At 37.8% G+C, this 27,135-nt stretch overlaps 1 protein-coding gene across 1 annotated transcript in view; it reads right to left on the bottom strand.

Annotated features, from left to right (window-relative positions):
- Positions 1-261: 261 nt before the first annotated feature.
- AQR (aquarius intron-binding spliceosomal factor) overlaps positions 262-27,135 on the bottom strand; it is a 56,760-nt gene continuing 29,886 nt past the window's right edge. Inside the window, exons 22-35 of the mRNA XM_075425183.1 lie at positions 26,675-26,744; positions 24,953-25,063; positions 23,274-23,383; positions 21,608-21,743; positions 19,750-19,959; positions 18,814-18,951; positions 17,856-17,927; positions 13,218-13,405; positions 10,151-10,322; positions 7,362-7,532; positions 6,565-6,650; positions 5,509-5,683; positions 4,294-4,407; positions 262-786 (exon numbers count right to left, since the gene is read on the bottom strand). Of these exons, the coding sequence (XP_075281298.1) occupies positions 538-786; positions 4,294-4,407; positions 5,509-5,683; positions 6,565-6,650; positions 7,362-7,532; positions 10,151-10,322; positions 13,218-13,405; positions 17,856-17,927; positions 18,814-18,951; positions 19,750-19,959; positions 21,608-21,743; positions 23,274-23,383; positions 24,953-25,063; positions 26,675-26,744 (2,002 nt within the window). The 3' untranslated portion in view covers positions 262-537. The remainder of the gene's footprint in view (positions 787-4,293; positions 4,408-5,508; positions 5,684-6,564; positions 6,651-7,361; positions 7,533-10,150; positions 10,323-13,217; positions 13,406-17,855; positions 17,928-18,813; positions 18,952-19,749; positions 19,960-21,607; positions 21,744-23,273; positions 23,384-24,952; positions 25,064-26,674; positions 26,745-27,135) is intronic.

The raw sequence follows: 27,135 nt of genomic DNA, 5'->3' as shown, positions 1-27,135 counted from the left end.
TGCCAATCCAATAAAGCTTTTAAATATTTCAAAATCCCATGGTAATTCACTTTTCTCAGACATACAATTAAATACCCTGCTGAACCCGAGCCTACTCTTAAAATAACATCTCAATGTATACAAGCACAGCTCTGTGTAAGGAATTCTCTGCTGCAAAATATTAAGGAAACTATAAAAAGTGTCTGTCCAATATTGAATATACTTATTCAGGGAGGTTTAATGGATAACTCAGCAACTGAATTAAAGGGCAAATATTCAAAGTTGGTATAAAAAGCATCTTTACTGAACAACTTATGAAAAGGAAATTGTGTATCATCTGAAGCCATTAAACAAATTACATTACCGATACTGACAAGAACTCAGCACAATGTTTGCCAAACATTTTGCTTGTCCACAAAGTATTCAGTGAAAAATATACCAAACAGGTTACACAAACAATCATTTTAAAAAGTCAGTGTAAAAATAGTAATTATATTCTGAACTGCTTTTTTTCCCTGTGTATTTTCTAAAACCTATAGAGGACAAACATCACACGGATCACTTTTCAGTCTCATTCTCAGGTTCGCTGTCTCCACTATCACTGTCTCTTCCAGGGTGTTCTGGCATCGTTCGATGTTCATCCACTTCGGCCACTTTCAATTCTCCTTCCTTTGTAATTTCTTCCCCTACCTTATTTTCTTCTTCTTCTGCATCTTCCTGCATGCCTTGCACTTCACCTTCTACCTCAGTGTCCTGAGTTTGAGTAGTTTCTGGTTCTTCAATCATGGCAGGTGGCGGCAGTAAACGCTACATGATTAAAAAAACAAAGGATTTTCAGTTTTTACAACAAATACATCTATTTGGGGATCTATTCTTACTTTAGCTTGAACTATTCACCTTATATTTAGGATTTTGCATTAGATAACAAGTCAACAACAAAGACTTAAAATTTTGAAGCCCTAATCATTTGTAGACACTTAACTTCTATAAAAAAAAAAATTAAGAACAATCTTGGATCACACAATGGTCTTGTTAGGCACATTTTTTGCCTGAAAGGAGGGTGTTAAAAACTCAACACTTCCAATTCAAGGATATCAAACACATTTCGTTATCCCAACAGCCAGACAAGTAATAGGGCTATGGTAAATCCCTACTTGGAGCAACAAGCACATTCCTACCACAATCTCATCCATTACCATTTCAAACTCCTAGATATGTTTAACTTGCTTTTTGAGGCCTTTAACAGGCCTGTCTTTAACAACTCATTGCAGTAATTTCCTCTTTAAACATCTTATAAAATCCTATGCAAGCATCATCTGTACTTACACAAGTTTCACCCACAGCTGTAAGTGTAGAACAATGCAAGTCCCAGTAATGGTTAAAGCAATGCCTAGGTATTTTTCACATAATACTTCTGGAAAAGTCCTTTAGTATATTCAAAATGTTATGCTTGCAACCAAAAAAGTAGTTTGCAAAACATTATAAGCAGCAATGGTAGCCATATTACAGGCTTAGGACAAAAAATACCAAGAATACGGTGAGCTGAAGAGGATGAACGCTACACAACTCCAGGCTGTGCAGAAACACTCATACTTCTTGCAGCCTGACATTATTTAATTACATGATGGATATTTTCTTGGAATACTGTGAAGCATTTTAATGAAATGAAAGCTTGATAAACCTCCCATTGATGATTGTTTAGTTTTGTTTTGCTTGAAGGCAACTTGGATTCACATGACAAATTAAGTGTTTAATTACAGTGAAGTCTTATCTTCATTTAGATGACACTAATCTTACAAATTTCTGACAAGCACAGGCAAATCTATGAAGCAATTATGAATACCAGCAGATACGAAAAGCATTTTTTAAAGATGTTGAAATTACTACATACTGGTCCCTATAATCCATCTGTTCACAGAAAAATACACTTTTTCTGTGAAAAATACCAGAGATCCTTTAATTACAAAAATATATTCTTCATGAACGAGACAAACTCAGACTTATTCTGTGATTTAGTTCAATGCAGGTTGTGCTTCCTAACTACTACTATTAAGACTAGTGTAGAAGAAAAGGAAAAATACCATGTTGTACTAAATAGGGTAAAAGAAATTCAATGTCTGCATTGTTTTTTTCTGTAGTTCACTTTTTGGCTTCTCCTGCAAGGAGAATGTGATTCATTGCCACAGTAGGAAACCAGCAGTTTTGCAACTAGTTTTAGCTAGCAATGAATAAGATTAGAATGCTAAAAAGAATAACTGGTATTAGCAGAAAGATCAGGTCCATATTTGATTAAGGTGTCAAGCAAAAGTTTTGGTAAAATTTAGATACTACCATCTGCTTTTCAGGACATGTACACACTTCTCAGTTTTGAAAGGGCTATTCACTTGCATCTTAATGTGACAAACTGCACAGTCCATTAAGTCATCATCACATACGATCTGCACACTTGAGAGATCTCCAACTACATTAGACAAACTAGCTCCAAAACAAGTCTCATCATAGAATCATTAAGGTTGGAAAAGACCTCTAAGATCATCAAGTTCAACCATCCACACAACACCACCATGCCTACTAAACCATATCCCGAAGTGCCACATCTACATGGTTTTTGAACACCTCCAGGGATGGCGATTCCACCACCTCCCTGGGCAGCCTGTTCCAATGCTTCACAACTTCTTCAGTGAAGAAATTTTCCCTAATATCCCCTCTAAACCTCCCCTGACGCAGCTTGAGGCCATTTCCTCTTGTCCTATCACTAGTTAGTTGGGAGAAGAGACCAACACCCACCTCACTACAGCCTCCTTTCAGGTAGTTGTAGAAAGCGGTAAGGTCTCCCCTCAGCCTCCTCTTCTCCAGACTAATCATGTGCTTATAGGACTGAGTTTCTAACAAAACAGCGTGAGCTTTCACTACTTTAAAATAAATACAGTTACAAGAAGAGGAGATTTTAGTTGTGCCACTCCTCTTTCTTTATATACCCTTTTCTCTACAGCAGACAGACAATAGTGAGAAAGTATCCTGTCCACCTGGCAAAGGCTTTTTCCGACTAGCAAATTGGTTCACATTTGGGTGAAGCTATGCCTCCCAAAAGAAAAAAAAAAAAACAAAAAACCCAAGATTCTCTGGATAAAAACTGCAGAGCAAAAAAAAATTTTCTCAGTTAAAGAAGTTTTGAGTTTGGATCTCTACTGATTACACTGTTCCATATTAGATGAAACAGTCATCGGAAGAAGGAAGGAAGAGGAGGTGACAGAGAAACATCCTTGCGTTAAAGAACAGAACTTAGATCTCACAGACAAGTACTTTGGACTAATCTGTTCAAAGATACAGAGCCATGCTCATACCGTCTTCCTGCAGCCAGTTAATAAAAAGTGAGTAGTGTCCTTTTACATCAATTTTTTCCACTTTCAGAAATCCTTCAGAAGAGCAAAAACCAACAAGGGAACTTCAGAGTACCATGAAAGAATACATTATAGGTAATATAACCACCATACACCCCAGACATTAAGTGAAAGCTGATGCAGGTGAGGGGTAGCATTTAAGACCTCTCCCTTTCTGTTTACTGTCAACTACCTCTAGGTATCTACAGATCCAAGTATTCTGAGTAAAGGCAGCTTTTGCCTCAGTATACTATCTAAACTACCTTAAAGCTCTGCTCTCATACATAAGAGGACAAGGTTTTTCTGTTGGGTTCTGAGTTTGCTTCAGGAATTAAACACTGACAAAACCAGGTACAGGAGTGAGAAAGCTTCTACAACTGCTTCCAACCCCACGCTATTTTGCTTGGTGCTGAACTAGTGCTGAAAAAAACTGCTCCACAATAAAATGCTACAGCTGCTAACCAGTCTGGATAATGTAGTGAGTTAATACGGTTAAAATGGTTCCAAGATATGATCTGGTCCTTCTATACACTGCAGGCTTGTCATGAAAACCTCTACTACGTAACAGTATTGCACCGCGCCGCAGTGCTATAATACCACTACCTGCACTTACCTGAAACACACCACACCAGTTTACTTCAAGTAAATACTGGACAGGCTAGTTCTTTGATATTAATAAGGAATTCTGGGGCCCAGACAGAGCCATGTCTAGTGCTCGACATCAATTACTGTTGGTTTTGGGGGTTTAAATCACTGTAAGATACAGCTCTTGCTACTGAAATATTTTAAAGACCTCTGTATTTTCACTCTCAGTCATAAAACCTTGAATTTTAAACGTAACAGGAACACTCAAACCTCAACAGCATCTCATGCCACTTCCTAAAAACCAATTTTATATTAAATCCACAACTTCCAAAAGTTAGAAGGTCCTTACCTGTTGACAGTGGCGTGTACTCTGTATCATGTGCATATACATATTGTACACAAAGTTAGCCATTTGAGGCATGTTCTTAATAACATGTATTTGGTGATTTGGTCTTTCTCCATTCTAAGTAAGAGGAAAAAGTAGACATTCAGCAAGCAAAGCAAAACAACAATTATTCAAAGGTTATTTAACTATACTAGAAAACATAAGCTCCAAGAAATTCAATAATGTTTTTATAAGAAAAAAAATAGCTAGATTCTTTGGAAAGATAGGAGGTGTAGGTCTTATACTCTGGGGAACTGGATTAATCATGATACTGCAGTCCAGTGAAAAAATGTGAAAAGAAAAGGCTGGGTTCTGATGCTTAGTCCATAAAGTACATTTTGGACTTGAGTCATTTAACATATAAATGCACAGATAGTGTAGGATCAGATTAGGACTTATCCTATTTGTCCACCACTGTCCAGTTACTGCTTGCTCACATTCACTGACTGTACACACTGCATTTTTTGTTGCATAGTGGACCCGAAAGCTTAAACTGAAGGACTCCCTCCCAACCTTGTCAACAGCACTTAAGATCAGGGAAAGATCTGTAACTAAATTTTGAGTTCATGTAGGCACCCCTTTTCAAGTCTCCAGAAACCAAAGCAGATATGCTCCTCCATATCTTCATTTAGCATCCTACTCTGCGAGTCCTGTGCTTAGATGCTTAATACAAACATTTCCCTAAGGATCTAGTGCACTATTACAAATTATACTTTCATACTTATGAACCTAGCTCAGCAACAAAACTCTCTTGTGATTCTGGACCCAGTTTAAAAAAAAAAGTTAATTGGTTATCCTGAATTGCTCAGTCAAATGTACTTTTACCTCTTTTAATAAGAAGCGATTAGCTTTGTGTGTTTTTTTTTGAGAAATAACATTATTTTGTTTCGTAACACGACCAAAAATACATAATACACTAAAAATGTACCTAATTATCATAAAAGAGAAATACTGAATCACACAGGCAGAACTTTGGAAAAAGCAGGCACAACAGTTACATTCATAACTAAGTTTTGTGGAAAAAACAGCTAAAAAACATCTAGTGTGTATCATGATAAAAGTTAACTCTAGGGACCTAATTATCCAAGAGGCACTGGTTTAGCAGAGAAGACAGTCCCACCTCTTACAGCCCACTCAAAAAAAGTGCGCAAGCACACACACTCATGGATAGCAAAATACCTGTCTCGCCGTTGGAAAACATTCTGTGGGAACAATATGGAGGTGAAGTGGTCGAGCTGTGAGCTGGCTGAAAGCTGGAGTTAGCTCAAAACAGTTCTGAAACAGCGATACCCTTGCAAAGATATAAAGCCCGAGCCTGGCTCTTGACATGGCAACGACTAATCGTCGGACATCCCTTCACAAAAACAAAATCAATCACGTTGTTTTCACTAATGACACAGTTGCAATAAAAATAACTAGAAGTATTCAGAAGTCTTAATTAAAGGAAATATAGAATCATCTGCTAAAATATTATTTTGTCTTTAGGTTTTTTTCCCTACATACTGTTTCAATAACCACCAAATTCCGTAACCATTATATAAAAGAGGGTTCACTGTACTGATAATGGTAAGAAAAATAACCCTTTACTATTTTCCTAGACTTCAGAAGTAAAGATTTACATTAAGAACAAATCACAAGAGCATTTCTGCATCCTTGAAAGACGAAACACGAGTTTGAGATTTCACCTAACTGCTGCTGAATAGACAAGTATTCCTCCACCCCACCCCAAAACTGAAGTGCAAACATTTTAAACTACATACTATAATGCAACTTACGCAATGATCAAACACTTCGGATCAGAAACATAAAAAGCTCACTTACAGGAAATAATCTATGAGAAAATTTAAGCCTGCCTTTGTTCAACAAGCATTACATTCCTATCATTCTACTAGGGTGAAACCAAGTTCAGCCTTTCTGCAGTAATATAAACTAATTACAGTCAGAGCCATTACTAAAGTGGTTGTGAAGAGGGTACCAGGGAGTTATAAAAGGAAGTATGTCTGAACTTCATTCAATACATACCATTAAACTTCATTTGTACTACATATACTCAAATAATTGAACACTTCTGTATAAAGTACTATAAACATCATTCCGATACCCTGCTTCGGCAGGGGGGTTGGACTAGATGACCCACAGAGGTCCCTTCCAACCCCTACTATTCTGTGATTCTATGATTCTGTGATACAGAAAACATACAGTTTCATGACACTACAAGAGTACCTTCTTACATACCTGAGGTGGCCTACAGCTTTGGTACGCACTAGTGAAAGGAGAATATAATCATTTTGTTGACCCTGAAATCTGTCCACAGTTGTTACCTAGAGAATCGAAAACCAAGAAAAAACCTCCATAAGTTAACCATTATTTCAATTAAAATGTGACACCAAAACTTTAATGGCAACTTTGGACTGAAACTGCAATAAATGTGAAAAGAAAACGCTTTAACTCTGTTTTAATTGACCTCTAACCAAAAATCATCAGCCTGTTCTTTTTGGGAGATGTTGGGAGAAGCTTTTTTCTCACTGTATTCTTTTACATTTTTATTAAATTCAGAGAGCTACCAGGGGCATGGTAATACCAAAAGATTGCGCAAAGCCATTTATAATACAGAGTTTTAACCTGCAGAATTACCACCAGACATTTATAACTGTGGTTTTTTATTTGTTTCATCAGATTCGTCATCATACATTTCATGAAATCATTTCTGCTCTGGGTGGATTTCCTAAAGTTGTGGGTTTTGGGGTTGGGTGGTTTTTTTTCGTGAGGACAAAATAAATGACATTCTGTCCCATATAGTCTATAGCCTTTCCAACTTACTGGTTTTGTTTGTATGTCAAATTATAGACAGAAACAAGGGCACTACTCTCTGAAATTCCATAGAATGTAGGTTAATAAACATGCAGTTAACCAGGGAATGCTTGCGCAGAAAGCTGTGAATCTATCCAATCAGTCTGTTCTATAATATGACAGTTTAAAAACAAACAAACAAACCAGAACCACTCCAAAGACTGATATATTTTCAAAGTCACCTTGTTTGGCCGTCCAATCAGTGGATTATTTCCACACCGCTGATTAATGACATCACGGATCAGGTGTTTCTGTCCATTGTATGTTGTCAGGATACTTATCCTGTCTGCAGGATAACCAAGCAGGCACATATACATGAAGAGTGCTACAACATACTCTGCTTCACCAAGATTCTGAAGTTTAAAAGAGGAAAGAGGAGAACAAAAAAAAAAAAAAAAAAAAAAAAAAAAAGAGGGGTGGTTATTCAACTTGCAAGGTTGGAAAGAATAATCAAATAAACAAAAATCTCAGTGCAGAGAAAAGTCTAGAGATCTGATCTTTCTTTGCTCACTTAAAAGCTATTTTGAAAGAACAAAAGAACGACAACTAGGTTTAATAACTTCATTCTGATTCCTCTTCAGAGAACTGCTGAAAATCTCTATATCAGTGTTCTTATTAGTAATCGACTGACGCTTTCCAGTATTTACTCAGAAGCTCCCAGTTCTATTTCAGTACAAGATTAAAACATAAATATTTAGCAGTCCATTTTAATTATATTTATGAGCTATTAAATATTCATACATTTGTATATAAATGCATTTATATGCTTATAGCTGTCTGCCCAATGGAATTGCCACCTTAACTGTATTATTACAGAACACCAACACAGCATTTCATTGCTCCTTCTTCTAGATCACATGCCAAAAAAACACATTACGTAAAACTGGAAATCTGTTAAAAGCATTACAAGCTGATAGTCTACAGATACCTCTATTTAATTACAGGGTTTAAAAAACACTTAGCACCAATTTAACATGGTTCCAAATGAGCACTCAAAAAGTCGTAATGATTCAGTCTCCAGTAAGCTGAAAGTAAGAACTAGTCTGAGTGTAATAACTAAACTCCTTTCAACTATTAATTAGGAGGGAGGCATCTAGATTATCAAATCCAGTTATTTCTACCGAGGCTATACCCACTCAATTTCAAATAACCAGCTGTTATTTTTTATTTCACACTTTTTCTGTGCCATTGCTAATAATAAATCTCTGCCCCAAAGCATCACTGTTCTGGCTGTAGGAAGTTTTGTCCTATTTCCAGACTGAAGTTATTCATAGCCTGTTTAAATCCCTTTTCCATCAACAAAAATTATATTTCAGGCTAAAAAGTTATTCTCAATTGCTGACATTTATTCCTGCTCTATTTATACTTGGAATCTTATCCCCACTTGGTCTATGTTTGACTAGGCTAGACATACCAGCCTCCTTTATTTCTTCTTCTTAAGTGGGCCCTGCATTACTTGGAGAGTGCAGTTGCTACGCATACCAAACACCTGTGGGCGTCAAGCTATTCTACAAATCTTAATCCCCATTAAGTCTAGAAAGAAATGCCCAAATTCATATACAGAGAAATAATACATGGCAGGAATCTGTTATCTCATTAAAAACCATGCGATGCCACCAACATATTCTGCTAATATCTCTAGTATGAAAAAAATTAACTGGAGGACATATTGTAAGATCTTGCTCATGAAAGCACTATTACAATGATAAAGGTGTCTGTGTCTGTGCGTGAGTGTTCTCTGTCTTCTTTGGCCCGCGAGCAAACTAGAGCAGTGCTCACATTCTCAGTTACCACAATCCTGTTCTAAGGCACTTATTTTAGCTGTTCCACAAGACAACTTCTTATTATTTGTACATTACAGTGTTACAGCTTAAACCCCAAAATCATAAGGAACTCTCCCCTCCAAACAATCCTGTCTTCAAAACAGAAACAAGATAGAGTGCATTACGGCTCACTATGGCTTTGTTCATTAACAGCACACTAGTTTGTACTAAAAAATAAAGAGGAACCCAAGCGTAAACTATGAATATCTTTCATATCCTTTTTTTTAAAAAAAAATATTAACTTAACTCCCAATGATCTTCACAGGGAAAAAATGTCCACAAGCATTATAAGATGATCTGAAAGTATATTATTTGCTTTCCATAACATTAAACAAAATATAAGGTGTTAATTTCATGTTTGAATTAAACTTAAGTTGCACACAACTCCAGCCTCTAACTTTGCAAATACCCAAACTGGTAATTTAGGCACCAGAGTTTGCTTTCAAGACAAGAAAGTAAGAGGACTGAAAATATAAGCATCTCATTACAAGTGTAAATGGTTTTCCTATACTTAAAAGAAATAGATGGACGCTATTGTTCATGGCTTAATTTGAAAATTTAGTTGAGAAATTCCAAGGCTAAGGGGTTTTTCTGGCAATTTACTTCAGCCTCAATGTCTCTCTCTTGCCATACCTTTTTCATTCTTTTATGAATGGGCTTTTTAGCATTCTTACATATAGATCAAACCAAAACAGTGACTCCTCAAACTCAAATTATGAGTCACATATGGCCCTCCAATTATGGGTCATAGAGCAAAATTTGATCTTTCGTGTACAGGGGAAATACTACTGTTTATTTCACTATCATGGCAATACAGCTGAATTACAATGGACTTCAATGTGCCATAGGCCAAAACATCATTTCGTAACGAATTATACACCAAATTTCACCCCTCTCATAACATTTAGAAAACACAGATATCAAGCAAAGTCATTCACTTTGAGCAAAAGCACAACATAATACATTATCATTTTCAACAGTCAAAACTGATTAAAAGGAGAAAAAAAAAAATCATGCATATGCATGACTCAATTATCTGAGAACATGAACTAAACACCAGTTTACTGTATTTTGATAGTCTGTTTTCACTGCAGATTTAATAAGCCATATCCTGATGAAATAAAGTATACATGTTATATATCTCTTACCTGATAGAAATAAGGATTAGGTTCAGACTCTCCCACGCCATTGAAGTCTTCTACATTTACAAGCTGGAAGTCGTACAAAAACCCAGCGTTGGCTGTTCTGAACTCCGGCAGAAGCTGCACATGAGGCAGGTTACCCAGATTCTTGTAACGCCAGTTGTAGAGGTTACATAAACTGTCCAAAACCACACAGGGACGAACCCCAAATAGTTAAAGCAGATTCTTGAACTCAAGAATATTATACTATAGTATATTATTTTATTATATTATAATTATATTATATTCAAAATAGTTCAGATACACACAACCCCTCACTTCAAAGATGAAAGTTTCTGTAGGTTTTCAGTGAAAAAAATAATATTGCTGGGTAGTCTGTACATATATAAATAACCATACTTGTAGAAACTATCCATAAATTATTTTTAAAGTTTCGAATCTGTTTGGTTCTCTCACAGAAAACTTCAAATTTCACTTTTTAGAAAGCTCCATGCAGCACACTCACCCTTAAGCCTGTTGCATGTGATCAGCTCTACACCAAAGGTTAGAAATTTTGCAAAGAAATCTAGTAGGAATTTTCATGGAGAACAAAACTTAAGGAATATTAATGCTTCTTTACAAAAAGGAAGGAGTAAGGGAAAAAGGATTTTCTGCATTAACCTGCTATAAAGCCTCTTACTGCAAAAAGAAAATTATTTTCTTATTTTGTACATTGCCCTGTATTAACACAAAACATGAAGGGAACCAACCAAAATCTACACAATTCTGAATCATATCTGCTACTTATAGGGACAGCAATACAACCAAAATGCCTCAGTCAGAAATGTGCAACAATATCCACATCAGAGACAGTAGCAGATAGTTCATGGGGAAGCTACCCACAACCAGAGAAGACAAAGAGTAGAATCACAGAATCACAGAAAGTTTTGGGTCGGAAGGGACCCCTAGAGGTCATCTAGTCCAACCCCCCCGCAGCGAGCAGGGACACCGCCAACTAGATCAGGTTGCTCAGAGCCCTTTCCAACCTGGTCTTGAACGTTTCCAGGGATGGGGCCTCCACTACCTCTCTGGGAAACCCGCTCCACTGTTTCACCACCCTCATTGTAAAGAATTTCTTCCTTATATCCAGCCTAAACCTACCCTGTTTTAGTTTAAAACCATTACCCCTCGTCCTGTCACTGTTGTCTCTACTAAAAAGATTGTCCCCATCTTTCCTATAGGCTCCCTTTAAGTACTGAAAGGCTGCAATCAGGTCTCCCCGCAGCCTTCTCTTCTCCAGGCTGAATAAGCCCAACTCTCTCAGCCTGTCCTCATAGGAGAGGTGCTCCAGCCCTCGGATCATTTTTGTAGCCCTGCTTTGGACCCGCTCCAACAGTTCCATGTCCTTCTTGTGCTGAGGGCTCCAGAGCTGAACGCAGTACTCCAGGTGAGGTCTCACCAGAGCAGAGTAGAGGGGCAGAATCACCTCTCTCGACCTGCTGGCCACGCTTCTCTTGATGCGGCCCAGGACACGGCTGGCCCTCTGGGCTGCCAGCGCACATTGCCGGCTCATGTCCAGCCTTTCGTCTATCAGTACCCCCAAGTCCCTCTCAGCAGGGCTGCTCTCGATCCTTTCATCCCCCAGCCTATATTGATAGCGGGGATTATCCCGACCCAGGTGTAGGTCCTTGCACTTGGCCTTGTTGAACCTCATGAGGTTCACACAGGCCCACCTCTCTAGCTTGTCCAGGTCCCTCTGGATGGCATCCCATCCTTCTGCTGTATCAACCGTACCACTCAGCTTGGTGTCATCTGCAAACTTGCTGAGGGTACACTTGATGTCGCTGTCCATGTCACTGATAAATATATTGAACAGCACCGGTCCCAGTACAGACCCCTGAGGGACTCCACTCGTCACTGGTCTCCATCTGGACACTGAGCCGTTGACCACTACCCTTTGGCTGCGACCATCCAACCAATTCCTTATCCACCGAACGGTCCACCCATCAAATCCATGGCTCTCCAATTTAGAGAGAAGGATGTTGTGGGGGACCATGTCAAAGGCTTTAAAAAATCCAGACAGGAAGGTATGGAAAAAGTCCTTGAACAACAAATTACTTGCAAAGTGAAGGAATTCTTCTGCTCTGTTATCTCTAAGAGGGTTCTCTGAGATGTTGCAAACAGTAGATTGAAAAATAAACTTCATTTATCATCATACTTATATATAATTTTAAAAATTAAAATCATACTAAAAGTAAGCGTTATTCATATGACCAGAAAATAATATTGTACCTCCCCTAACGTTTCTTACATAAAAAACTTGAAGTTCTCCTTCAGTGAACATTGTTCACTCCACTTTATGCCTACAAAAAAATTAGCATTTAAAACTAAACTTGAAGTAGCAAAATTTATATGGAGTCATTTTCTCTTCTTTGGTTTTATTCTCCCTTATTAATATGACACTACCAAACAGGCACTTTACACAATAAATTGACATCTAAATTACGAACAATGGAATGACAAATACATGGAAAAAAGAAAACATCTTATTACAGAGAAGGAGTATCTCTCAATGTAAAAAAATAAAAAGGGCATTATGCTCTTGTGTGGACAGCCTGGCTGTCTCCAATCAATCAAAGCTGAAGCTCTGCTAAAATACTACAAGTACCCTTTTGCAGACCATAAGGGAAATATGATATACTTAAGGCCAGATAAAGAAGAGACTTTATTTAGCCTTGAATATATTAAATACATTAGTTCAGAAAAGGAAGTTTCTGCTAAAGTGTCTCAGGTGTAAAAAAACCCAAACACTTCAGGCTATCAAAATTCCTTTAAACAGAATTTTCATTAAAGTACTCATACAGAAGCAGAGTACTACTATATAAAAAAAAGAAAGTAAAACTGATTGTCTTTCAGCAAAGTAAAATCTGACTTCCTAGTCGAAGCTGAAAGAAATGGAACAAAACAACTAAGTTAGAGTTTTGCAAACTCCCAGCCTAACAATAGCGAAAAAAGTTTCCAAGACCATGTGTGCTTTTCCAGTTTTTTAACCTGGTAGTTTCTCACAAGCTAGACATGCCATTTTCTGTCTCACCTTGCTCTTGCTCTTCCTTGTGCATCCAAATCAACAGTTGGCACTCCAACACGAACAAACCGTGTAAAAAGGGACTGCTCCATGTTGGAGTATTTTTGAAAAGCCATGTTCTTAATGACTGGTGGCAACTGATGATGGTCACCAATCATAATCCACCGCTTCAAACGACTGAATCCATCCTGGGGGTTCTAGAATTAAACAATTGCACAACTGTAACTATTACAATATAATCAAGGCACTCAGTTACAACACATTAATAGTCAAATTGGCCGTCTTCGTCTAAGCCCTAAATTTCAACATTTGTTCTTAAGCTACACTGAACTGCAGTCATTTTAAAGATAACAACTAGCTTCTTTCCAATCTACTACTAGAAAAACGGAGTAGTATTTTAAATAGTCTTATTTTTTACAAAGCAGCAGCTAAGTTTATCTATTAATATCAGTAGAGAAACAACAGGATAGTATCATATTACATTTTTTTAAAGGTCAAAAGTAACACATTATCAGAGGACAACAGGAAGAAGCAATTACAGAAGTTACAGTAGTAAAAATCCTGACTGGGGTACAAATCGAGTCTGCTTTTCAAGTCTCTCTGTGGTCCATGGGCTTCACCTATCTACCTGTCTACCTCTAGAATTCCCACATGGCCTCTTCCATGACCAGGATGTGCCTCTAATTAATCCTCACCCTGGCTCTTGGCCTGAATGCTCTTCAGTATGTTTTGTATATCTCTTTCCAGTTCCTCATCATACTTTGTGTACCTATCTACATCACATATTGACAGAGCTCACGAAGAAACGTTGTAACATAGGGGCAAAAAAGGAACAGATGTGCGGATAACATTATCAAGGAATTAGAAATCTTGAAGATTTCCACCTGCCAGTTTTACAATTCAGACCCTCATTTCTTACACACTCCTGTGGTATTTCCCTTTCCCTGTCGGAGTACTATTTAACACAGAGCCTAAAGCTCCTTTTCTTGCCACTTTAAGAGGAAGAGCGCTGAATCTCTCTGATCAGAGAGCAAGGAAGGAAAACTAACTCAGAACCGCTCACCTCACCAAGCCTGGAGATGTCTTAGTGAGAAAGTAAGAGGATGGAAATTATTTTCAATGGCATTTAAAATGGTTTCATTTTATTTCCTCCCGCCAAAAAAGCTACTAATTTGGAGAAGATCAAGCATTCTATATAATCATTCTGCACTTATCAGCAATTTCAATCTCAGACAAACTGCCCTCCAGAGAACTCTGTCTTTTACAATTTTCTTACTACGAATTGCAAGTGCAAGAAATCAAGTACTACTACTCTGTAAGCCTAGTTCTTCAGGTTTTGTTGAAAAAAAACCAAAAACAAACCCCCTCAATTTTCAAGGACTGTTTGGATGGCACTAGTAAGAATGGTCATGGAATATCCCCCAGAATGTGGCTCCACGGTGAAAAGATCTACTTTAGTTACACACAACATTCCAGCTTCTGAACTGCTCGTATAAACTTATTTCCCCTCACCAGCCTGATGCATCTTATTATTCAATGCTCATTCAAACATTTGAAAAAAATAGTAGAAGGTGCTTATTTCACTAAATATAGTAATTTCATTATCAATGAAAACCAGAGTAAAAGCCATGCAGGATTTATTCATTACAAAGCACTACAGTACAATGTTGTAGCATTAAATTCAAGACTGCCAATTAAGGCAAAAGCAACAGACTAAACTATTACACCTATCTCTATGCACAGAGATTTAAATATCTAATCATAGGAGAAGTCACCTAAATGACACCTTACACCTTCATGCCCTTCTGACAGTTAGGGGAATCTAACTAAGCAGCAAGAAGAAATCTCGTATTTCAGGTTTAACTAAATTGAATGTTGTTCTAGAGACTACAGTGAGATTTCATTAAGTCTGCAGGGCAGAAAGGAACCAGGTTCATTTCACTGTATTATTATAATTGCTGCACTAGTAAGTGAAAAGGAAAGAATCAGAATCACAGAATGGTTTGGGTTGGAAGGGACCTTAAAGATCATCCAGCTCCAGCCCCCCTGCCGTGGGCAGGGACACCTTCCACCAGACCAGGTTGCTCAGAGCTCCATCCAATCTGGCCTTGAACACTTCCAGGGAGGGGCATCCACAGCTTCTCTGGGCAACCTGTGCCAGGGCCTCACCACCCTCATGGTGAAGAACTTCTTCCTAATATCTAATCTAAATCTACCCTCTTTTAGTTTGAAGCCATTACCCCTTGTCCTATCCCTACCTGCCCTTGTAAAAAGTCCCTCTCCAGCTTTCTTGTAGGCCCTCTTCAGGTACTGGAAGGCTGCTGTAAGGTCTCCCCGCAGCCTTCTCTTCTGTCACTGTTTTGTGATTTGTGAGAAGCCTCACCCAGCAGAGGTCTGCTCCCTAAACAGCCCAAACAGATGGGCACAAATATGTGCTCCTGGTTCAGAATTCAGGCAGTATTTGGGGTTTAGTGGGTGAATTAGTTGCCTACCTGCTCAGAATCATCAAAATTCAGCAATCTTTAACACACTGAGAAGGTGTTAAAAACTACATTAATATCCCTAAAACTTCAAAGCCTACAGAGTTAGAGTTAAACAGCAACTGAGAACAGCACATGGGCTGTATGAGCAATACGGTTGACTTGGACATGCACATTCTTTTGTGCACTAGGCTCACACTGAGTTATGTTCCTGCATTTGTATTCTACTCTCCATTGTTAAAGTACAAAGTGAAAAATTATGAGCTGCATCTACAAATATATCAAATATTTCACGGGAGTTTCTATCACACCTTTTTCAATTGAGATTAATTTTCTCCTAGAATGGATATCCAAAAGCTTGGATGTGGTCTTCTAGAAGACTTAAAATTACTGCTTGTCAACGAAACCACCTGCTCCAGGCAAAACTTCTGTAAGGAAACTTAATTTTAGAATATGAGCAAATGCAGACTGTATTTTTCAGAAAGCCACTAGCGTAAGAATCAAATCAACAGTACAGACCGTCTTCAGTTTTATTGACTTCCCATAACTAAAGAATTTGCAGAGTTCCTGAGGGAGCCCTTACTTCACTTCCAGAGGAGAAATTTAACCTCATGATAACCTGAGATTACAGAGATAATGAAGCCACAGATGTGCGAGAAGCACGTTTTGCTTACTTATGAAACCCTCTAGCTCTTAAAAGAAGAAAGTGATGCATCTCAAGCTCTGGTTGCTAAAAGCAACCACAGATCACCTTCACTGGAGGCACAAAAAAATATCAAGATGGTCTGAGTGAACGTGTTTAGACTGATCCAACGATTTTACGGAAAGATATTCAACTTTAAAAGTAGCAGCACTGGCCCTCCATTACAATAATCCCTTATGTTACAGAGCCACTGGAAAACGGAAGAGGAAAGGAAGGGCTGAGAGAGTTGGGGCTGTTCAGCCTGGAGAAGAGAAGGCTGCTGTGAGACCTTATTGCAGCCTTTCAGTACCTGAACCAGGCCCACAGGAAAGACAGGGAAAATATTTTCAGCAGGGCCTGCTGCGATAGGACAAGGAGTAACAGCTTTAAACTAAGGGAGGGTAGACTTAGACTAGACATAAGGAAGAAACTCTTTACCTTAAGGGTGGTGAAACACTGGAACAGGTTGCCCAGAGAGGTAGTGGAGGCCCTGTCACCAGAAACATTTGAGGCCAGGCTGGATGGGGCTCTGAGCAACCTGGTCTAGTTGAAGATGTCCCTGCTCACTGCAGGGCAATTGGGCTAAATGATCTCTAAAGGTCCCTTCCAACCCAAAGCATTCTATGATTCTATGATTGCTACCTGGCTTCCTAAAGACTGTGCCATAAATATCCCCTGTGCCATATTAGCTTCAGTTTCCTTCCTTGCATTAGCAGTACCCTTCCAGCCGCAAGATTTCCATTCAACTGTATCACATCTGCATTCCTTTATCTACCAATTGTTGGTTTGCCAAACATAGTACAAGCTGCAGTTTATTCCAGGCTGAACATCTACCAATCAGCGAGACAAAAGGTGCATAATTATTGGGCAAAAGTAGAAGTAGAACCAGTAGCCATTTCTTTTCTTTCTGTGGAGTTGTAACATCAGTTAGAGTGTCTCCTCTCTACTTGGCTCCAATTTTCCTGAATGTTGTAGGTGCTTTGTGTCTGTCTCTCTCTCTCTCTCTGCGCTAATCTTGACTGGTTGGTAACTGACCAAACACCACAAGCAGACATGATGACACAGAGCAATTATTTAAGCCTTGTGTTCTTGGGAAACAAAACCATTATTTAGTAAGGAGTATTAATTTTAACAATTTTTAAAATTAGCAATGATCACTATTAAATGAGCAAGAATAATAAACCCAGGACCAAGTTTACATAAGTATCTTCACTACTTTTTGTTTTCAAAATGAAAGCCTGCTAATCCTAAAATTTAGTCAATAAAAGCAACATATTTACTACCTATTAGCTTACTCCATATTAAAAAACAAGGATAAACAATTAATGTAGAACAACGTGAAAGTTGTTACTGTCCACTCAAACGGCAAATACCAGTTTTAGGTTAGTTTCTGCACAAGATATTTTCCTTTTAATATTCTATATTGTTCAAGAACAGATTTTCATTTATCATCTTTTGTAGTATATTTTAGAATTCAGATCTAACCTGCAACAGGAGAGGTATAAAGGTTTCAATCTCCAGAATCTGAGCAGACTCTTCCATTAAGATGTTGTCATACTGAGAAAGAAAAAGTGAAGAGATGTCCATCAACCAAGTAATACAAATTAATGCTGTTACTCAGCCTACCAAAAGAAGCATCAATTACTCATTTGGTTTTTGATGGGTGGGACACTCACAGCAGGATTTTACCTTATACGCAAAATATCAGTGTTACCAAAAATCCATATCAGAGGGTGAAATCCTACTACATCAACAGCCGATCTACCTGTACCAATTAGGGCTTACCTCTGGAAGGAATGCATGAGTGAACTACACGACAGGCTGCCGACATGCCATAACCCATCCACAAGAGAAAAGCTTTCAGCAGTGGAGCAAACTAATTTGGTAAACTGGCACTGAAGCAGAAAAGGAGCACTTGTGTGATCCAATACAGTCCATTATCAGAGAAAAATAACATTGAAAGAATTCTAGGTGGTTAGCTTTTGTTTCGTTTTTGTCAGATAGAAGTCTATACTAAATGAATACCTACACTTAACACTACAGAATGAAAACAGCATTGCATCATAGTTCTTTTTCCTCAAATTACTAATTTTTTTGGTAAACAAAGCTATAAAGGCCACATTTTTTGCCCAGTTCTGGCCTTTATTTTATTACTCAATCATATCCTGCTGTTAATCATCTAATATGGCAAACTAACTGTTTTTTAATAGAGATACACTATTAAGCATTTCTGTATGTACAATAACTTCAAAGCGACCTCATCTTTTACTTCCAGAAGTTAAATTTTTCTGCAGTAAAATTAAAATTTGAAACACACTGGTAAAAAATGCTACTCAAAATAATCTTGTAGCCTAGATGTAGGACAGGCAAAAAAGTTTACTCAGGGGCGGGGGACACCAAACCCAAAAAACAATCAGTCTAGTAACACTAGTACAATCATTACTTTGAAACCTAATTCAACCAGGTCATGACGTTTCAGAGCAGCATGAGTACAAGTCATGGCAATGATTTTTGCTTCTTTCACCAACAGGTATTTGGATCTATCCAGGCCACTGCGGAGAAGTTCAAATGCTCTGAATTCCTATGGTAGAGAAAAGAAAATCTTGAAAATCAGAATACAAAAAAAATATTGCTTATAAAATGTATTCATTCAAACTAACTGCCCACCTTCTTGATATAACTAGGCAAGAAAGTTATGAGGTTATCTATTGTTAACAATCCCACCTGAATTTTTTTTTTTGTTTTACACCAAACCTGGAAACAGTAGTATTTCAAAAACCTAATAACACGTCCAAGAATTCTACAACCTATGTGCACATATAAATTGTTCAATTGATTCCGAGGAACCCTCTCAGAATCCTCCAAAATCTTTGTTTACTGCATCATCTTGTTTCTTACTTTACTGCATCATAACATCATATGAACTTCAGTATTAGAAAGACCAATACTGTCAATATGACCAAATGATACCCAGATCACCGTTACCCTAACTTTTAAAAGCCTGTCAAGCAATTCTGGGAAAAACAGACGATAATCTAAGTTACTGCTGCATCATCTGATTAAAGGCAATTCACTGTAAATACAAAGACTCTGTGAGGATCATAGGCACACCAACCCTAGTACCCTCACCAGTGAAAATGTAATACACAGAATGTATTTGATCTTCAGATCAATATAAAACAGATTACACCCTTGGCCCTACAGTGCCTGTATTACTCAAACGTAGAAATTCTCACTTGAATGCCTTACAAGCTAATGAAAGCGCCTAGAGGTATATACCCCTTTTAGGATACAGGGCAAAGGAGAATTTTGGAACTGTGTAAAGTTTTTTCTATAGGATTAGCCAGATCCACTTGCCTTTAATAGCTACATGTCTTACCTCAAGCTGAGTGAATATTTTCTTAAGATGTCTAAAACACCCTTCAGCAATTTCCATATCTTCTTCATAGGACTTGCCTTTGAAAATTGGTTGAGGAGCATTTGCAAAATACTGGTGAAAAGGAAAGAAACTGGAAACTTCCGTAACATTTCGCATTTTTCCACCTTTAACTTTTACTTTGCTGATATACTCCTCCCAACGAGACATTACCTATGGCAAACAAAACAACACATTTTTATATAATAAAGTCATTGGCAAGGTGTAGTCTTGCACAGGTAGTATTAAAAAAAATAATTATCACAAAAGCAAGCTATGTCTACATTAGCATTTGACCTTGTATCAGAATGACATTTTTGAAGCTGTGGTGGGTTGACCTCAGCTGGCTGCCAGAATCCCAGCATCTCTCACTCCCCCTCCTCAACATGACAGCAGGGGGGAAATAAGATAGAAAAGCTCATGGATTGAGATAAAGACAGGGAGATCACTCAGCAAGCACCATCACAGGCAAAATAGACTTGACTTGGGGAAAATTAATTTAATTTATGGCTAACTAAAGTACGATGGTGAGAAACAAAGACAAAACCCAAACCACACTTTCTCTCCACTCCCTCCTTCTTCCAAGGCTCAACTTCACTCCTTCACTCCCAACTCTTCTACCTCTTCCCCATCCTGAGCAGTGCAGGAGGAATGGGGCTTGCCATTAAAGGTCATAATGCAGCTCTCTGCCATCCCTTCCTCCTCACACTTTTCCTCTGCTCCAGCATAGGCTTTCCACAGGCTGCAGCCTCCCTCAGGGCACACCTACCTGCTCCAGCATGGGGTCCTCCACGGGCTGCAGGGGCTAACCTGCTTCATCATGGTCCTCTCCATGAGCTATGGGAGAATCTCTGCTCCGGTGCCTACAGCACCTCCTGTCCCTCCTTTTCCTTCTCACTGTGGCGTGTGGGGTTGTTTCTCAGACTCTCCTCTCTGCCCCCAGGCACTGCACAGTGGGTTTTGACCTTTTCTCAAACGTGTTTTCACAGAGGTGCCACCAGTTTTTCTGATGGGCTCAGCTTTGGCCAGTGGTGGGTCTGTTGCAGCTGGCTGTGTCCAGCACAGTGCAGCGCCTGGCCTCTTCTCACAGAGGTCACCCCTACAGCCCCCCACTACCAAAACCTTGCCACATTAATCCAATACAGAAGCAAATCCCTTTATTATCTCCACCTACAGTACTTTGGTTGAAATATCAAACTGAAACCTAACCAGAAGATGAGCTCTCCAACACCTAAAGACATCTAATGCTTAGGCCCACACTACAGCTAATTACAGAGTAATTTCTGTAAAAACATATACAGTGTATGCATTTGATCTTAAGTGCCACTTTACAAGTCTTCTTAAGCCACACTAATTGCTAATATAGAGCATGTCACTGAAAAATAAATGGAAAGGAAATGAGAAATATACAGAAAAATCACTGGGTTTTATACTGTGCATCTGATTTCACACTGGCATTTAACACCATAAAAGCTTTCTAACAGGATCATCAAGTAGCTGCTCTAATGCTTGTCCAAAACGTGAAGCAGCCTACAGATTTTCCCGTATGAAGGAGAAGCTTCAGGTTAGAATCTTTGCCAGCAGTCATGAAGAGCAGGAATGCTAGCCTTTCAATTGGCGAGTCATCAGGCAGGATTTAAAACAATGGCAATACAAGTAGTAATGTGGCAATTATAGCTTTAGCTGTTACTGTACTTTGAACCACCAAAGAAACTGCCTTTTTTTTTTAGACTCAATTCCAAAAAATTCATTCCAATTTTTACAAAGTGTTTCATAAACTCTTGAGCTCATACAGCCTCTGCAGAAGTACTTCAGTCCTTACTTGGTATAAGAAAAAGTGACCAGCTGTTTCACAAGTATAAGAAACATCTCCTGGGACTCCAAGACTCTCTTGCAATCGCCCAACTTCTCGTAGAAGTTCAAGTCTTCGAGCCAGCACATAGTTAACTCTTCCATATCTATAAGATGGATTAAATATAACATAATTCGTATTTAAATGTATTTAATTTAAAACTGTTTTATCTAAGTATCACAATGAGACGTCACAAAAAAACACAACTCAAGTCATATGCCCTCTTTTACATATTCATTCATTGCTACAAAAAGTTTCTTTGGCTATGATTGCCTTTGTGTTTAAGTAACAGTGCCAGCTTAATCAGCTCCTCTCCACCTTACATTCTTGTAGCTCCTGCCCGGCTTTGCTGTGCCTGCAGAGGGAGCGGAAGAGGAGCACTAAGCTTGCAAGCAGTAGAAATTCCTTAAGCAGTATCATGTCCTCTAAAGCGGCCCGGCACAGAAAATAACACAAATTCAGAAGCAACCTCAAAACAAACAAAAGGCATATGGGAAATAAACTTCTCTCACAACAGTGCAGCCCACCTTCAAATACATTCCTCAACCCTTATCCGTCCCTCCCAAACTGCCAGAACCCACAGGACTGTGCAGTAATGTCCTGCAGGTCTGGTATTACCCTGAAAAGGAATGAAATAGACAATGTGCAATGTCTCCTAGAAAATTCCTTTTAATGATGAGCACTACTATTCAAAATGTATACTAAACCATGGCTACTACTAAACAGAGATATGTCATAGCATCATTTCACTAAGATTTTGGCTATTGAATTTCTGGAATAATTTGACAATGTCAAGGCATTCAAATAAAAAAAAAATCACAAGGTATTTATCTTGCTAAATGGAACTTAACTATGCATATGTGGGTAACTTCTAGTGACTATCTGTTTTAGTACAGCTTTTGAAGTCAAAGTATTGCTATAATAATCCAGTACTAGACAGTTCAGTTATTTCCAGTGCATGATCCTTATACTCCCGCTTACATTTCTGAATGTGTGTAATCCTACTGACATCAACTGGACTAACACCTAACAAATGTACAAGTATTTACAAGGAACAGGTTCTTCAGTCTTTGTACTTATACAGACTTGATAGCTTCATGTATGTACGTACTCTTCAAAACGTGATATTTACCAGTGAAATAAATAAGCAACTTTGTAACTAAGCAATATTCTGAAGAATTAAAAGCAGAAAGCTTAATTTCATGTTTTTATTTATGTATATAATATTCACCATGCCAGCAGAAGTGATATAGTATTTGCACAAAAAAAATCTGTAACTGCAAAAACCTACCTTTTATTATTCAACTTTGTCACAAAACAGATCAATTCTCTAAAATGTATATGGGCCCAGAATATAATGAACTACTTTTACTTAAGCAGTTAAGTTTGTGAACAAGCCTGATTCTGACTTTGGATCCTCAAGAGAACAGTTTCTCTACTGAATAAGAACCCAAATTACTTAACCCTGTATCAAAAACAACCGCTCTGCATTACTCGGATTCAGTAATACAAGAAAGCTGGAATTCGTCAGGCACTGCTCCTTGCTCATTTACAAGGGAGGCAGAATGGATTCAACACACACATTGTGCTATGATGTTTATGCAATCAAGTTTATCATTAGCACCTCCTTTCTCACCTGCTGAAATCTTTCTCTGTCTCCAATTCTTCTTCTCCATGACCCAGACGCAGAAGGTGGCGCTCATCAATGTCTAGAGCCATAATTTTTTCAAACAGCTGGTTCAAGGCCTAAAGATTGACAAGAACAGGAGAAAAGGTAGTTTCTAGAAGTTCAGAGGCTCTTGCAGGGGAAAACTGAAGAATTACTGGTAAGCCAGCTAGGAATTTATGCCTATCGTTAATATAATAACATAATAATTAACATGAAGTTAATACTGAAACTGCAGCTCTTAATCTTGACAAGTGGGAAATTAGTCTAGTAAGACTCTTGTATTTGTGTACTTTATACAACAACTAAATTTCATTTTACAATTTTAGAACAATTTTTGATTCAATCACCTAGTTAATTCAGTTGATAAAGCTATCAGTTTATAAGATTGTTTCAAGAAGCACACTTTGCAAACATTGATTTTGTTAGCTGACTTTAAACCTTTTAACTTTTACTGTATATTAGACTGTGACTTGGTATTAACTAGCAGGTGCTGTGACATTCCATATCGATAAATAAATTCTGCTGAACTAAACTTCAAGGTGTGCTATGTCTCCCATCTTAAACTCTTAATTTCTCCAACAGCTTAGCATCAACTGTCTGAGTCAGTGTATTTCAAAGTTTGTAAGCACTAGATCATGAAGTTACGAAACTAAGAATAAGTGTGAGCAAGCTCCACTTGTACTTCAAGTGAGCTGTCATGCAAACATGTTAAAGTACAGTGTCAAGGCATAGGAAACGAACTCTGCTGAGTTCATTTCCTGAAGTACAATTTCAAGTTCACGTTCTCATATAAGTCTTGTGTGGTAAGAAGAGTCTCTTACCTACCTCCAGTTATTTCCTTCCTTTTCTCCTCAACGGACGTGCTCTTAATCCTTTCTCTCAACTTCACTACCTGTTATTCTCCCACAACCCACCGCGGACTGGCCTCTATTATTCCAGGTTGTAACTCCTCACCAAAATGAAGCCCCATCCACTGTTCTTTGATGAACAGCGTAAGTGCCTGATCTTGCTTTGACAGACAAAGATGAAATGTGTTCAACGTGGTATGTTCAGTTAAAATAGCTCATAACTGAGATAGGATAGGCTAATTAGGGAGACCAGGAAACAGATGACTCTGGTTTCCAAACAAATCCTTCCAAACCAGACGCACATTTAGAGTAAGAATCTTTAAGTCTTTTATTATTATTATTATTATTTTATATACACTTGAGAATTAGCAGCTATACTCTATCGCTTATGAATGGGAAGCAAGCATTCAGCTGAAGAGCCCATGTTACCTTTCACGCCTACACTTAGAAACATGAAGCACAGAGCAACGAGCATCCGAGAAAGTCTGTCAGCAAAAATCTGGCATGCATGCAGGGGATGTGCAACTGTAAGAACTGTGCAGACACTTTTTCAAAGTACTTCCTAATTTCTGTCCCCAACCAGTTAAATACATTAAAAACTAATGATAAATAGCTCAGAACTACAAACCCGAAATTCAAAATTTAATTTCGTATTATGAAACTGGCAAAACTGCACACAAGCCAACTCAGGTTTTCATTGTTAAGAGACAACTGCAATCCCAAACCTGTTGCTCTCAATAGATGCTATTCTTCTTCATTTTTATTACAGGAGAATTTCACACATGACTAACACTTTACCTGATTAGAGTGGGTAACTATAAGAGTTCGTTGTTCTGGGAAATTATGATAAAGATTGGATATTATCTGGACTGCTACATCAGTTTTTCCAGTACCAGGTGGACCCACTACCTAAAAACAAACAAACAAAAATTAATACCAAAAGTCAACACAAAAATTTATCAGAATATTGCACAACACAAAAACATAGTCAGTTAGGAAAAAAGCAGAACACTCTCACGAGACACTGACATCATACATTAACAACCAAAAAATTTTCTCTTTCATGTACAATTGCTTGCTGGCTGCTGTGAACTTCAAGAACATGTGTATACACTATGAAAGACTTAGCCCAATGCTAAGGCAGATTCCTGCCTAAGAGGAATGTAATAATCCAGCAATTCCCCACTGGCTTTTGTGAACTTCAAGAACAAATACAATAAATCACGAAAGACTAGTTCAGGTTAGTTAAGCAAATTACTGCCTAAGAGGAATATGGTAATCCAGTATATGAAATACTATTCTGTTTTGCAACCCATGAAAACACACCTCCTCAGAGAAAAAAGGCTGTTTAGCCTCGGGACAGGCTAAACAGAGGGGAAAAGGCAAAAAAGGTATCAAAACACATAACTGAGAAAGGTAAGGCAGATATAAAAAACAGAAAAAAAGTCCATTCTTTTGAGATACTCAAAAAACTACAACTGATGATACAGAAGTAATACTGACAGTTAAGGTTTTTATAGGCTCAGTTATACCAACAACATTCAAAAATTGACTTCTTGAGACATTTTAAAGGTATCCAAGTCTAAGTATTATAATAAAGCATCTCAAAGTAACTTGTTCAGCATTAAGAAGCACAGAACAGCAGGTGTCTTATGCATCTACACATAAAATTACAAATTGCTATGAAATCATTCTTGCTTTAGTTAAAGAATCTCCTTGATCACTGGATTCAAAAGCAAGTAGGATTGTACTTCTCCAAAATATTTGACCGAAACACATGATATAATGACAGAACATAAAACAGGCCTACATTACATAACTGTTTTCTCAGTCTGCCTTCTCTCCTTGCAAAAAAGTGGGTGACATAATAATAATTATAATAATTAAAAAACATCAGAAATACATCCTCAAAACCAAAAAGCTGACTTTGCCCTTGTTTTTCCCTTTTGACCTAACAGACTCTCATTCTATAACCTCTTAAAAATCAAGAAATGCATTTTTAGTAGAAAAGTTCAAATTATTTAACCACCATCTTCTCAAATATTTATGAAAACTGATGGAGTACCAGGCACAGGAAGTTCCTTCTCTTCTTTAGAGCCGTCCAACAGTGAAATAGATTGTAGTTTATAATGAATTACACATTTGCATTTGCAGGTCATTAACAGTTCAACCAATATTAAATCATACTAGCAAATAGTATGCAATTCTATTTAAAAAAAAAGAGACAAAAATAAAAAACTAATCGACTTAGAGACCTCTCTAGGATGTTTTGTGTTAAGTACATACAACAAAATGGTAGTAAGTATTTTAATTTCCCAATCTTCTTTCCTGTTGACAGCGGCACTATAGAAAACAATACTCCTATACACTGGTGTGGGTATTATTAGACAAGCACTCTAATTATGTAAAATTCAGTAGTTCAAATCATTTCAAAGAAACCCTGGCATTACTGGTGTTTCACTGAATGTACCTAAAGCCAGAATTTAATAAGAGTATAAAAATCCTTAAAAACATTCTTACCATAGTTAGCCCAGGCTGCATTCCCGCACGTATAGCTTCAATCTGTGTATGGGTAAACTGAATAGCATTGCTGTAACCAAGCAAAACAAGATCAGAGAATTGATCTATTTTGCCAACAGTTTTGATAAAAGCAACTGTTTTAACAAGTGTGATTTACATTAATTGTCTACATTGTTTCTCCAGAACCACATGCTTGCAAACTTTTAAACAAAATAAAACCATCGTTACAACTATCTTCTTTACAGACATGACAATCTTGCAATTTCTATGCAAGACAGTAAAACATGTTGTCCATGTTATAACAAAATCACCCGATATAAAAGACTGTCTGTCTTTAGCTATTATTTGCTGAGAAAGCTGTAAAATTACCTAGGTATGATTCTCCTCATATTCAAAGTCCTGACACACTAAAAGACAGTATTTCTGTCGTAAAAGACAGTAAAGACACAAAATAAAAGACA

This window comes from Opisthocomus hoazin, chromosome 7, assembly GCF_030867145.1.
Source record: "Opisthocomus hoazin isolate bOpiHoa1 chromosome 7, bOpiHoa1.hap1, whole genome shotgun sequence".
Lineage (NCBI taxonomy): Eukaryota > Metazoa > Chordata > Aves > Opisthocomiformes > Opisthocomidae > Opisthocomus > Opisthocomus hoazin.
This window is presented reverse-complemented; position numbering and strand designations above follow the sequence as displayed.